Source organism: Anomalospiza imberbis, chromosome 3 (assembly GCF_031753505.1).
Source record: "Anomalospiza imberbis isolate Cuckoo-Finch-1a 21T00152 chromosome 3, ASM3175350v1, whole genome shotgun sequence".
In the NCBI taxonomy this organism is placed as follows: Eukaryota; Metazoa; Chordata; class Aves; order Passeriformes; family Viduidae; genus Anomalospiza; species Anomalospiza imberbis.
In genome coordinates, this window is record NC_089683.1 from 68,187,921 (window position 1) to 68,203,079 (window position 15,159).

Below are 15,159 nucleotides of genomic sequence, written 5' to 3' on the forward strand. Positions count from 1 at the left end.
CTAAACAATTGCCATTTGGGAAGCAGCACCAGAGAACTGCAAGCAAAGGGGAGGTACTTCCAGCGATTGCTAACAGAGAAAAGAATCTCCTATGAGAAGGAATAAATAAGGGAATGGAAAGGTCATGTTTATCTTTGCAGTCTTTGCACTAATCAAAACCTGTGGAAGTGGAGCAAGAGTAGAATGCTCCCTTTTTATTATCTTGACTTAAAAAAAAAAAAAAAAACAAAAAAAACCCCACCAACAACACAAACCCCCAATAAAAGTAATTTATACTGCCTGCACACATACCATACTCCTTATAGTGGGAACCCAGGGACATCAGAAACTCTCATTTTTCATATGTCTGATAGAAATTCAGGAACATTTTGTTCCATAGCAAACCTCATGAACCTTCATCAATTCTAGTGTAACTAACTTCCCAACTTTCTTCTACTGGGTGAATTTGATCTAAGCTTGTCAGATCCTGTAAAATTTCAGTGGAATAATGACTTTAATCTCAGATGCACGAAAAGAAAGTAGAACAAAATTGTTTGAGAATGGAAAATGTCAGAATTTACAGACACTCCTTTATTACCAATAATACTACCATTGTGATACTCATGCAAAAAATGTATGGGTCAGGTTTCCTATAATTATAAGCAGCATAGGGGGTGTAGCACCTGTGTGTGGCAATCAGTGGGCTTCTAGTCACTCCTGAGTGGCCACTCCACTTCCAGCTCATGTGAAGAGGGTGTTTTATTTGCCCAAAGCCTTTAGAGAGATTTTCTAAATGGTGAACAGAAGTGTAATGTCTTTAATTCAGTTGTGGTAGGATATATCAGATTTAATGGATTTCACGTTTTTTGCACTGAAGCTTCTTCCAGATTAGTATAATCTATTATCCTGTGTAGACAGCATGTGTTAGGAGTGTTTCCAAGAGCACACAGACCTGCACAGCCACCTGTCATAAGATGTTTTTTTCCTACAAATGTTCCTGTACTGTTTGAACAGTCTCATTTCCATGTAGTCACTCTTGAAAGTGATTAATATGTTCCTAGTTTGGCTGTTTGATTTTCTCACTTGTAGGTAGGTGGTAGGTTACATCAGTACTCATTTTCAATTTTCTTTGATGGAGCAATCATTTCTTCTGATCTTTTTGGTAGTGTGGCATCAGGTTAAAAAAGAACAGTTATTGGGAAGATATAAATTTTGTGACTGGTATGAGATCATTATCGTGATGCGAAGTATGTTACCATGGTATTGGTGACAAAGTGTTTCCTTCACATAGCCAGATAGGTCAAACTATTACAACAATTTCATCATGCTAAGCATGACTAAATAAAATTCCTCCTTTGCTAGTTTCTTAAGGAGGTATTATTTTGCAATATTTCATGAAAATAGTTTATGTTTTTTCACCCTAGTAATCAAGAAATTTTATAAACATTTGAATTACAGGGGAAGTAGAAATGAGTTTTGTCTGTTTAATTTAGAGATAAATGTCCATCTTGGAGTATATGGGTAAAGATGACAAGTATGGAATTTGCTGCTGTCTAGCATAATTTTCTGTACAAGTAAATGATTGTAAAAATAAAAAGATTGTGCTAGGTATTGGTATGACAAAATACATGTATTCTGTAAAGTTGTTTCTGTGAGCAACCTGCCTTATATTGTCAATACAATATTTATTCAAAATGGATCTCTTTTAGCTTTGGACAGGCTGACCTACTGAGAGGTGTCCCTGACCATTTCAGCAGTGTTGACGCTAGATGAAATTGAAGGTCTCTTCCAACCCAAACAGTGCTATAATTCTGTGATTCAACTATAACTTGTGTGATAGACACATTTTCTGTATAAAACAGATCTCTATTCCTTACCTCTGGTTAAAAGCACAGCATCAACTGAATTTTTTAAATTTTAGTTTTTCTTGAATCAGAACCCTGATTCCATGGTTCTGACTTCAAAGACATTTATTTTAGCAAGAAATCATATTGCCTTTATTATTAAAATCTCCAGATTATACTCAGAATTGTTTTCAGTGTTCAGTATATCAGCATCTGATACTCAATTAGGTTTTAAAAATTGAAGCCTGCCAACAATCAGCATACAATTCAGTGGGCAGCATGGGCTTTATTCCACTGAGGTATTTGAGAGTCTTATTGAGAAAAAAGGATGAAAAAAAGTACTGACTAGAATACAAAATACTGATTACAAGAATAAGTCTGAACAAGCCTACTGAGATAAAAATTTATTTGTAAAACTATTACCTGATCAAGATGATAGAAGCTGAGACATCAGTAAGCTTTAATTTTCAGCACTTTCATTGGAAAAAAGCTTCAGATGCTCTGTTGCACCATTTGAAGGAATTACTTTCATCCTGTCACAGAAAAAATTAGGACATAATGTAAATTACACAATTGAAATCTTTACCCATGAAGTTAGGGAAAAGTATGCTGTTTTAGGGAGAACTCTGATAACTTTTATAAATAAATAAATAAATAATTGCATAAGTTGAATTATAATAACCTTGTTAATAAATTATTTTATCTCATTTCTACTGAAGTTACTAGGAATTTTTGTGGTTTTCTTACTGTTTGACAGCCTCCTTCTGAACCTTCGTGATCATACAAGTTTTGGAGGTTTAAGAGGAAGAACATTTTCTAATTCCCAATTCACACTGGCATAATTAATTAAAAGCAGCTAAATAACTGTCTAGAGACTTCATTAGATTTCTGCTTCCTTGTTTGCCAAAGAACTGTGTTACACAGTAATGGAAAATGCAAGTAGGTGGAAGTAAGATTTTAAATCTGGCCAATTTAATTGAATAAAAGCAGTTGAAATCCTATTTCATCTTGCTGACAGCTGCTGCAGCTATTTATAGTCAAGTAAATAAAAATGTTTTGATATTTACATGTTATATGTAGTATTTGATGACTGGAAGGTTAGTGTGAGGCTTTCTCTTGATTTTGTTAATAATTGACCTTTGGAGTATTTTAGGTTTTTTCTGTAGCACATATAGAGAAATACTGCTCTACACACAGGGGCACAACGACAGTCCAACATTTTCCGTGCAAGGACATTGCTTGCCATTTCATCTTGGACAGATTAATATTCCCTAGGCACTTGCTCATTTTTTTCAACCTCTCCCCTCCTCTCCCTCTCCTCTCCTAGCCTCCATGGTTCACACTCCAATTTTACTGCATAGAATCCCTCGGTTCTCATTTGTTTATGGCTAGTTGTTGGATCTAATTCATGTGTTCTACATTTGGGTGTTCTCCTTCTAATGTTTGTCCCTTTTTCAAATTTCACTGGTTGCATTCAGTGACCTACTCAAACTCCACAAATTATCAGGGTTTTAATTGTTTTTGTGGCAGAGTGGGTGACAAGAGCCATGTCAACTCTAGTTTTGTAGCTGTAAGACTGCATTTGGCTTCAGAACACTTGGAACCACAAAGTATAAAATATTTAGTGTCAATACTTCCCTGGGCAACCTGTTCCAATGCTTGACAACCCTTTCTATGAACAAATGTTTCCAGTCAAAATCACCCCTTGTGCAACTTGAGATCATATGCTTATCCAATTGCTTGTTACTTGGAAGAAGAAGCTGACCCCCACCTGACTACAACCACCTTTCAGGCAGTTGGACAGAGTGATAAGGTCACCCTAAGACTCCTTTTCTCCAGGCTTAACACCTCCAGCTCCCTCAGCTGCTCCTTACAGGACTTGTGCTCCAGACCCTTCTACAGCTCTGTTGCTTTTCTCTGAACACACTCCAGCACCTCAAAGTCTTTCTTGCAATGAAGGCTCAGAAAAACACCTCTAGTTTTTCTTGAGCAGCAGCAGCAGTTACCTAGCAGCCACTTACTGGGCATATACAATTGGCAAGGTTCATATCTAAAATGTTTAGCATTTATCAAAATCCAGTTTCAACTGCTATTTTATTGTTTAATGAATCAGTACCATGTAGTTTTACATGATCTCCTCACAAGTCACTTTTTGCTGATCTCAGTAATGTTATACTTTCAGCAAATTTTATACCTGATGTAATTTCATAATTCACACCCTTCCGTAGGTAATTTAGGATTATCCTGAACAGTCCAGGACCTACTAAACACAGTTACTGTGGTTACCTCCCCTTCAGTGTAATATTATTATTTCAGTGTAATATTACACTATTTAGTGTAATAACTGATCTGCTGTGCCTAACCTTTATTCCCTCCTTTCTACCTATTGCTTTTCTCATGATCTGCTTAATACCCTTAGAAAACATTTGAGGGAATCATGCCAAGAGCTCCCTGGGAATCCCAGATAATATGTCAACCAGATTATCATAACCTTGTATGTGCTCTATTTCCACATAGGAGCACTCACAGAGTTGTGAGGCATATCCAGCAACAAAAGTCATCCTGAATCTTCCCTTTTTGTTGCATTTATCTTTATTTTCATTACTTCTATACTTTATTATAGTCCCTAACATGTTGTCTGTATGGGTGTCTGTTTTGTACATGCTTTTTTCCCCCTCATATTTCCCCTGGATGTCTTTCTAAAACCTAAGGACATATTTTTCAACTTTTTTCCTTTGGTACTGAGGATGATTAAATTATAAGTGGCACACTATGGCTAACAATCCAGCCATTTAATATTTTACTTGCCATAAAACACAGATTGACCATTATTTTGAGCCAGATACTTCTGTTCATTTTATCAATTTATTTTAAAGACTTTGATAGTTTTTGCTGCTGCTGTTCTCATCAGTCCCATCTTCTCCTTCTACATTTAGATTCTGTCACTAGAGAAGAAATAGGTCATTCATTGAAGCTTTTCCTCTTTTTGTGGGAAAAAAGGCACTTATAAAAGAGTTTTCACTGAGCTATTTTTGCTAGTTAATATCTGTCAGTATTTCTTTATTTTGAATAGCAGAGTTTGTCTGGCTGAACTGATAGTTCTCTATAATTATCTGTGTAAATCCATTGCAAAGGGGAGAAGTGAGCACTAGGAGTGGGAGTTATGATAATAGGAACACAGGATGGTATAAAATGGATGTTTGCAACATTGGAAATTTTGGTCCCTCAATTTTGATGAAGACAGTGAAATATATTTTATTTGCCAACCAAACTACTAAAAATAATGGACAAAGAAAACTCTCTAAAAATGATCCTGTTTGTAATAAGTGCCTTGGGGATTCTTGTGTATGTGCATCCCAGATAACTGAATCTGATTACATGGAGAGTAGCATGTTACTCTTCAGAAAAGCCACCTCCACCCTCTTTGTTGTTACCCTTTCTGAGCTTTGATGACATTTTTTCTTGATGTGTGTCTCAATGACACAAATTTACTTATAAAGCTGTTAACTCCTGGTGGACTTTAAAAATCGCAGCACTCTGCCCACATTATTTTCAGTATTTTATGGTCTCAGTTTTCTGGACATATGAAAAATGTTTTAAAGAGAATTGTTTTCTTCTTTATTGAATTGAGTGCAGTGAAAGAGGCAGTTATTTTTCTAGCTGTGGCTGCTGTGTGTTCTTTGTATTTTCTGAACTGCTTGGTCATAAGTGGGTGTTCTGTGATTATGATAGTAGGACATGACAATGACACAAAGTTAATGATTGGTACAATAGCAATTCATATCAAAACAGACTTAGAGAGTAAAAAAAGTGTCATGATTCATCTTGACCAGCAGTAATAATTGTAAGAGTCAGTGCTACCTATTGCTTCCCTCACCCAGCTTCACAAACTCCATGCTAACTGATGTCCCTCTGATTCAATCATATTATCTTCTGTAGTTCATTCAGGAACAAATATTTTGTGCACTGAAAAAGCCTGCACTTACTTTTTGTATTTGCTGGCCACGAATGCAAGTGATGCATCAACCACAATAGTTATTCACATGCCCCACATCTGCCAAGCCTTAAAGACAGGTCTTCTCCTTTGAAACCCCATCCCAGATATAAAACTGTCTGCAGCAGTGTCTATAGGTCATGTGCCTGGAATGTGCTTTTCTCAATGCTCCAGTGCTTGTGGTGTCCAAGCAGAGCTGACTGAGAGGGGACTTGGCACCTGTGGTTTCCCTGGAGCGTGGCAAAGAAAGGGAGAAGCCATGGCACTGTGCTGCGGCCAGGAAAGCACACCATCACACAGGGCACCGTGTCTGAGGGAACCGTGATGTAAAGTACCTTTCCTGGCTGATATTAACATGCATAAATTCTTGGGTGTCATGTGGAGAATGAATCACATGCTTCCCCACCAAACATTTGCAGCCAAACAATTTGGTCACATATCTGTAGACTCAGCCACTGGGGGCGAGAAAAGCAGGAAGATCTGGTGTGCTATTAGCCACTGGCAAGCAGTATACAAGAAAACCTGAAATAATAGCATAATAATTATAATACTGAGTAGATGTAGTCTATGCCCAGTGTTTTGGGTCTTTTACAGACTCTTGAAACTATGGACCAAGATTTCATCTTTAGGAATTCTCAAAAGTAATGTATTTGCAGTAATTGGAATTTTTTGTGAAATTTTGTTTTTTGTCTTTAGCAGGTTTGCTCAGAAGGGTGAACATATAACTTTAAATATTAGCTCAGAGTTTCATACTGGAGGAGGGAATGAGTGAAGTGTTTGGAAATATCTTAAGGAGATAAGTTCAGAGAGTCATTAGGGAAAACAAGACACACAGATTTTGATTTCCTCTTTGATTTTGCCTTAGAGAAGCATGGGAATCAAAGCTTAAACCAAAAAGTTGCAATTTCAGAGGAAGATCCAGATGGAAAAACAGGAAATCCATACTTCACAGGAGTTTGGACTTCACCCTTCTCTCATTTCGATTTGAAGAGACAAGAGGTATCAGTGGTAGAAGAGCAAAAAGTCTGTAATTTCTGCAAAACTGAAAATAGAAAAGATCAAAGAGTAGTAATAGTGAAATTAGAGGAAAAGTTTTATAAATGCTGACTTTCATTGGTACAGCACTAGATTTCACTACTGGAAGGCCTGATTGCTGGTGTGATATTGATAGGTACTTTAAAAAATTGAGGTTGGAGATGACAGGGAAACAAAGAAAATTCTAAACATTTTCAGGCCACTTTTCATGACTGCATACTGGATGAACTGTGACACAATCTAGTTACCAAATTGTGCCGTGATCGGTTTTGTCTGATAATTAAATCTACCTGTTGGTACAGCTTGGATGAATTTCTTCCAGCCTCTGTAACGATGCATTTCCAGTTTGCTCAATAAACACTACAAACAAATATTCCAGAGGTGAAGTTATAGCACTGCTCAGTGCCAGCACCTCACTCCTCATTTGTCTGTTACTTGAGACCTCATGTTGCAACTCCAATTTTTTTTTTTTTGGTCAACATGAAAGCTTTTGTTATCACTTCAAGTCATTGTATTTTGACATTTCAGGCATCTGCCTTTCAAGATATAAATTTATTAAGAGAATAAAAGCAGACTTTAATAGGACACAGCAGCAGTTAATGTGTAGTGAGCTGAAATGCAGGGGGAAACAATCACATAAGAAAATTAACAGGAAATACTTTAAAAGTTTTAACATGGAGGGTTTGTGTGTTGCTAGCTGGGAGATGCAGCTTCTTTTTAAAGGACTACTTTTTTTCCCCCTCCAATGTGATAATTTTTTTCTTTTTTTTTTATTTTCCTTTCCTGTGAGTGAATAAAGGTCTTTTGCTTTGTTTTTGTCTTGTTCTTTTCAGAAACTGTAGGCCAGCTTCCCCTTTCCTTCAGTCTTAGTCTGTTGATATGATCTGGATAAAAGTTTTTCAGATTTAGGTCAGTCCTCCCCTTCACCCACATCCTGTGAGTACATAAGGCAGGTGTCCCTGTAACAGAGTATTCGAGAAAACGCTCTTGATCAGGCATGAGAAGTAGGACATTGTGAATATGTAGATGATTGTGATCAGATTTATTGCTAATACAGTATCTAAATCTTGCCAATATAATATTTAAATACCAACTGTATAATCTACTACAGTGGATATACTACAGCATAATCAGGCTGTGGTCCTTCATGTTGAGTCAGTAAGACTCCCCTGATTTCTAAACTTCTCGGACAAGTCTGGGTGCAGCTGAGTGCCCTTAGTCTCAGGTTTGCTCAACAGTTGATGCTTATAATATAAGCAGGTGTAGCTAGAAATGTACAGGTTTGCAGTCTTTGGCCTTGCAGAATTCACAATTAAAAAGCATAAATGCAGCTACTCCAGGATTTTATCTCTGCATTTGACTGGATTTTAGTGGATTTTACTCACCCATCCTAAAGTGTTCTTCACCTTCGGGTTGGATGTACTTTGCCAGAATCCCTGCTGGGGGGAGTTTCCACCCAGAAACTGTCTAGCCTTGGAAGACCAGTTTGCCCAGCTGGACCAGTATCCAGAAGCATTTTACACCCTCTCACAGGCTGGTGTGGATGAAAGTCAATCACAAGCATCTCATCTCCCCATCACTGGAATATACTAATCATGAAATTATTATTATTATTATCCAGAAATTCCTCCTGAAATACCCACCTGGTGTTGTTATCTTAGGGCAAATCACACTGCCCATCAGAGACAGAGGCAGAAAGGGGAGGATGCAGGAAGACCCAGCTGTCTTTCATCACTGTCACAGTGCCTGTTTTGCTGGATGTTTTTGTGAAGAAAGTAGTTGATGTTTCTGGTGTGCATCATTGTTTCTAGTCTTGGGATGCACCGCATGTTACACATCATCTCAGACTGTAAGGGTGGAAATTACCATTCCTTGGGCAGATGACGACTCATAGCCCATCTTTGATAGGTTTTCCTCCTCACCTGCTGAGTGATGCTCCTACCAAAGCCTCTGCCCTATTGAAGGCATCAGCAGGCACTGTCTAGCACAAGAAAAATCCTACCTATTTGGGTAAGATGCTTTGTTGACAGATGATGTGGTTTGTGATTGTTATCTTGAAATCAAATATGAATCTTTTTTTAATTATGTTTGGGTAAATAGTGCCTCTTCCTTCACCATCAGGTTTATCCTCCTTGAAATGACTCTCACCAAGTGCTGCTCCCCTTACAAATTCAATCCTTCAGATGGGACAAAAGAGAGTGGTTTACAGTGTTGTGGGTGTTCAAGAATGTTTCTAGTTGGTTTATTTTCTCCTCTTTAAACACCAGTCAGGCCGAGACAGTGAGTCTCTCCTACGCTTTATGTCAGCATGAGATGCAGGTTGAATTTTATTACTCTAATCCTTTGCAGCTTGTGTTCACACTGGCAATGAAATGACAGCAGGAGTGAGGTGAAGTAAGTGATAAAGTCTTGGCATTAGACACTTAAAATGAATGTGTGCTTGTGAAGTTCTGACTCATTAATTCTTTTTCCAGGCTGCTGCATGGCTTAGCAGTGCACTTCGGTACTGTGATGGATTTTAGATTCAACAAATAACCCAGAATACCAAATACTTTATTGTTTCATGGAAAGAGAAGTTTTAATTTGTTTGACATTTTTTGGATCCTAAAAATATATGAAAACTGAAGTTTGGGGTTTTCACATAATAAAGCAATTTTAAGGATGCAAAATGCCTCAAGTCACATTCCTTGTAGGAAATCTTTCCTACAGATTCCTAAGACAGATTCCAAAAAAGGACTTTTGGAAGTGGAGCACAATTGGAAAATACTGTTTTTCTTTCCTCACTCCCTCAGAGATTACTGCAAGGTGCTTCAGATGTTGAGAGACTATACTGGTATGATACCATAAAGTATTTTATGGACTTCAGAAAAAAAATAAATATAGATACTACATCACAGGTAGACCTGAGATATGTAAGAAAAAGTGGAATTCACACTAATTAATCACTGAAAACATATCCTGTAAGGGGTTTCAAAGCACAGAAACATCTTTATTCCAAAGAAAAACAAGAAACGTTCTTCCTTTTTATTCCCTCCTGTGAACATACCATAAGAAACAACTTGTTCCACCAATACCATACCTTGAAATTTAAGATTAACAAACTGTCAGCAATTCCTGCATCTGTGTACACTTGCCATCTAAAAAAACAGTATTTTTTTCCTTTTATTCGGTTTCTCCAATTTTTTGAGTTTGTATTCTCTTTACATATAAATATTACTCTTTCTACCTGGTAACAAGTATGTCTAAAACCATTTCTTTCAGACTTTTTTCTTCTTATCTAATGCACTTCATAGACATTTTTGATGTTCCCAACCTACATTTGCCATTTTTCCAGATGAAATGTGCTTCTTAAATGAAAATCCTCTAAATTCATGTGCAGGAATGAAGATATAGAAGCTGTCTGTATTTGAATTCTAGGAATTTAGGCATGTCAGATTGGTCTGCTGCTGGCTTCATTTCCCTTTTCAAGCTCATGGGTTTGTTTTCTAAATACTACTGTTGTACTTCGTTGGTTTCTTACAGTAGTTATTTTCTCAGTCTGATTTTAGCAAATTGAGATGGATATCAAAGTGTTGCCTCTGTAATACACTGGACAACCTCTTGCTTGGAGATTGGAAACCTCCTGAGAGCTGAGTTTTCTTTCTGTGCTGTAGTTCCACTGCTGCTGCACAGAGAGCATCAGTATTAGTCACCTACCAGCCTGGTGTAAGACCGGAATACAAACTTGTGGATGTTACTTACTGGGTATAATTTTGTAGCACTCAAAGTGTGAGCTACAGGGGATCTTAGGTGGATACTAAAAGGGAATATTTGTGCATATATATTCATGTAGTTTCAAAAGAAGCTGATGGATTGACAACCATTTAAAAAGAGAATTAATTCTGTTTTATTTAAGGAAATAAAAAGAGAAATTTGTATATCCATATTCAGACTTAGTAGCTGAAGGGACAAAGATATACCTTAACATTGAGTTAGTGTGGATTCCAGCTGAATGACATTGCCTGAGGCAACAGTATAATCACCTTACTCCCCATACAAAACTGGAGAAGAGATATAGGCTGCTGTTGAGACTATTTCAGACCTTAAATAACAGTAATTGACTTCCAAAGAAGGGCAGGTAACTCTTTCTATTTTTTCATGGAGAGCTATTATGACTCTCTACTTGCTTATATGATTCAGTCCGTGAGAGAAATACAAGCTCTTACTGCTAGTGTATCTAACCTTGCCTGCAGTATAGGCTATTCTGGCAGGAGCTTTCAAATAGTTTCTTCTCCAATTGTCTTCATCCCTTTTTTATCTTCAATATTCCACTTCTCCTTGACCCATCTAGAGTCACAGAGCTGTTATATAATTCAAGCTGAGAGGGACCTCAGGAGGACTCTAGTCCAACTCCTTGCTCAAATCAGTGTAAAGTCAAACAGGTTGCCCTGAACTTTATCTATTCAGGTCTTGAAACCCTCAAGGATACAGATTACACAGTGTGTCTGGGCAGCCACTCCTGCTGCTTGGCTGAAAGTCAGAACTATACCTAATTTGGTTTAGTACCATTTTTTTCTTTTATTTATTTCTTCATTTATTTTCTTTATTGCCCTGCAACTCCAAAAATATCTTGGCTCCCTCATTTTGAAATCTCCTTTCAGGTATTGGAAAGGTACTTCTAGACACCTCCAAAACCTTCCTTTTTTTCAATCTGACAAAGCCCAGCTCCTCCAGCCTCTCCTTATAGGGTACATTCTCCAGCCCTAATGATCTTGGTGGACTCCCACTTGACTCACTCAAAGTTTGTTGATGTCTTTTTTGTACTGCAATGGACTTGTTAATGAAAACTGGTCATTGTAGTTTAGATATGCTCTAAAATTGCTGGGTAAAAGGAAATAATATTAGCTCCTTGTGATCTTGAAAAATAGTATGATTCAGAATCCAGGAAGCACATGAAAAAAAACTGGAGCCTATTTAGTGTATGCTAAATCAAAAGAGAATGCACTCTCATCTGTGTCAGAGCTCCCTGGCAAGCCCTGTCACCCTTGTCTGAGAAAGTCTTTCTCTAGAAAAGTCAGCACATTTCTTCCTTGTTTTTCTCTCATTCCACCAAGATACATAATACATGCAAAAATAATTTTTTTGAGTTGGCAATAAGTTGCAATGTGAAGAACAAAGAAAAGCTTAATAAAATTAAAAGGCAGATGAACTGAAACAGTAAGGAAAATCTCAGTGACTGACACACTAGAGAAAGCATTAATTCAAAATTTCTGATTCAAGGGATAATAGTATTTAGCAGCATGAAATGATTGAATAACAACAGCATATAAACTTTTTATATTTAGGACAAAGTTCAGATGGGGATTTACAGACATCACAGGCACAAGGAGCAAAGAAATTCCCTTCCTTCTGTTAGAGAGATTTCTTGTAGGCTTGCAACTGGGAAAAGTCTAAACAGCATTGTGGAGTTTTACATCAGGCTGGAGAGCTCACTGCCAGAGTGGGTGTGTTGTATTTTAGGTAGTGGCTCTGATTGGAGAGACAAGAATCTGTTTGCTAAACACGGGGATGGCAATAAATATTTGCTATCAAATAAACCCTGTAGGGTTATGTGCTCTCAGTTAAGTACTGTTCAGAGCCCCTTTCTTGTTCCTTTCACATGTTTGCTGGCTTTGGGTTAGCCTAAATGTGTCCCACTGCTTCTCCTGTATCTCCTATGTGAGTCAATGTCTTCAGGTGAGCAAAGGGTGAAGGAGGGAGTTTTTTGGGATGCTGATGAAGAATGGGTAAATAAATAAACTTTCTCACACTGAAAATAATAATGGGTGAAAGATAAGTGAATGTCTTTTTCTGTATTTGTCAGCAAGAACACAGATGTCAGGACTCAAATTTCTTTCTGTGTGATGATGCTTGACTGCTGGTAGGGTGCTGCAGTGGTGTTTATAAAAGTCAAGACAAGATAAATCTGTGCTAGCCATTACTGAAATCCAAATTATAGGCAATAGGAACAAATGAGAACTTCTAAGAGAATGAACATGAATCTGGGCATTATCCAGAAGGGTTGTGGTGTCTCTCTCCTTTGAGTTATTAAAAAATCACTTGGACAAGCTCCTCACCTAGTAGCTTAAGGTTTCTCTGCTTGATTGAGGGAGTTGGACAAGATGACCTTCACAAGTATCTTCTGCCTCAACTGTTCTGGGAACCTAATATCCTTTGCTATTTTTCCAGTAATAAACTTTTGAGGAAGTCTCTAGCCTTCACAGTAGCTCTGATAAAGCTGCTGAGAAAGATATCATGTAATTGGAATCAACTATTTTAACATGCAATCAGAAACTGTTCTGAAGAAGAAAAGCAGGCTGCACCATCAAGGTAAAAGTGATAGCTGTTTTCAGCTTCAGAACAAGTGAGTGAACCTTAAGGCTACCTTTTAATGTTGATATAAGTAGTGGAACTGCAGCTACAAGTGGGACATATTTGTTAAGGAAAGTGCAGTGTTTTTTTGGTTGCATCATTATATTACACAGAAAAAGACAGCTCTTTCATGATGGTAGGACTTTGAGAACAAAGTGGTTATCTGCAGGGTATCAGGAGAGTCTTAACAACAAAACTAAATTGCTGAAAAGAAGTTATTCAGCTTTTTGAGTTTATCTTTTTTTTTTTTTTTTTTTTTTTTTTTGAAACAGTTGAAGCTCTGCATTTGGGAACTCTGATGGCAGCACACGGCTATTTCTTTCCAATCTCAGACCATGTTCTAACACTGAAGGATGATGGCACCTTTTATCGATTCCAGGTAAGTATTTTCAATATGTTCTTGACTTGCACAAATGGATGGTCAAAGGCCTTACAGACAAGTTCATAGCAAATTTAATCACACTTTGTTTCTTACATAATCTAGTAAAGAGTAGAAATTACCCTAAAAATAAAAAATTGTAGAAGGACTTTATTTATAAAATTTCAGCAAAGTGTTGAGATGATAATGACTATTTTGATATCTGGAATAAAAGTGTGATAATGCTGAGTGTGGAACTATCACTCATTAAATAAATTAATGTAGTATTTTTGAAATATAGTAAACTATATTATGTTATTGCCTCTTATTCCTAGTATAGTCTGAATTTAGAAAGGGGGAGATATTTTAAATATCAAGTCTATAGCAGAAATCTAATAAATAATGGAGGTAATATTTATTTTTCTTCTTTTGTGAGAATTTCCTTCCTGGTACCTCAGTAGTACCGGAGTAGTGTGTATTCTTCTAGCAACTACAGAGACATTTTTATATTGATCTGTCAGTCCCATTGCATACAACAAACAGGTAGATGGTTCAGAACAAGCTGAAAGCATAAATATGTACGTATGTCTATACCTACACTCGCACATATATATTGTTCAGAAACCTACATAGTTGTATTTCATTATATTAAATTTGAAACTAAGGCCCTGGGAGCAGAAGTGTTGTTTTTCTAATAAGGACTAGTGGGCTAGAATTTTGCTAGAACAATATTGCTAATGGCTTGGAACAAGTATGACTGCAAAGTACCAGATTGTGGATTCAATGGAAAGAATTCACTTTTCTTGTCCTGTGCAACTTTTGACAATGGTGGCTGTGTTCTGTATGGCTCTTTCTATTAGGTGGTATTCCTGGTAAGTATCACCAACAGCTGCTCCAAGCTCTTTTTAGATATTTATTGCTTTGAAATTATATGATGACTATCACTATGAAATTGAGTTTGTTAATTCTTCTCTGTTACTTCTAACTGTATTAAATACTCAGTAAAATAACATCTAGTAGAACAAAATCTATTCACTTCAAGATATATAGGTCTAAAATTTGTCTTAAAGATTGTTTAAATAAGAAGCTGTCAAGAATAAAATAGTACTGAAATTGTGATCTTTCAAATGCAGAAGAAAACTAGTGATTTGAGACCAGTCATAATTTCAAACATTGTATTGTATTAATCTCTGTACAATACTTTCACCAATATTTTGGCTTAAGTCTCATAGGCCCATGTAAAGGAAGAGAAAGACTTGTAATATTTGTATAAATCAAAATCTTAGCATGAATATAATTAAATATGCACAGCACAGTCTGGCAATGAAGAGAACTATTGCATACATGCAAACAATATTATCCTATTTTCATATTTAGATCTTGTGAGTCAGACTGCAGAAAAGTTGTTCTTCAGCAGAACAGAAAGTTAGATGTGTGCATGGGTAATACTGAGAGCAAGCATTCCAAGCCTCCTCCCCTAGATCCACAGTTACCTTTGATCCTGGAGAGAGTATTTGAAGGAAAAGGGATTTTTTAAGCTCGTGAGGCTTCATTCTCCT

General features: G+C 36.9%; 1 protein-coding gene across 15 annotated transcripts in view; it reads left to right on the forward strand.

Moving 5' to 3' along the window:
* The window catches only part of RGS7 (regulator of G protein signaling 7), a 259,983-nt gene that overhangs the window by 164,529 nt on the left and 80,295 nt on the right, over positions 1 to 15,159 (forward strand). For all 15 annotated transcript variants that reach the window (XR_010997344.1, XR_010997345.1, XR_010997347.1 and 12 more), the window contains one exon: positions 13,515 to 13,621. Coding sequence is in view for 12 of the 15 variants with exons in the window: in XM_068184951.1 (XP_068041052.1) it covers positions 13,515 to 13,621 (107 nt within the window). In the remaining 3 variants the exon portion in view is untranslated. The remainder of the gene's footprint in view (positions 1 to 13,514; positions 13,622 to 15,159) is intronic.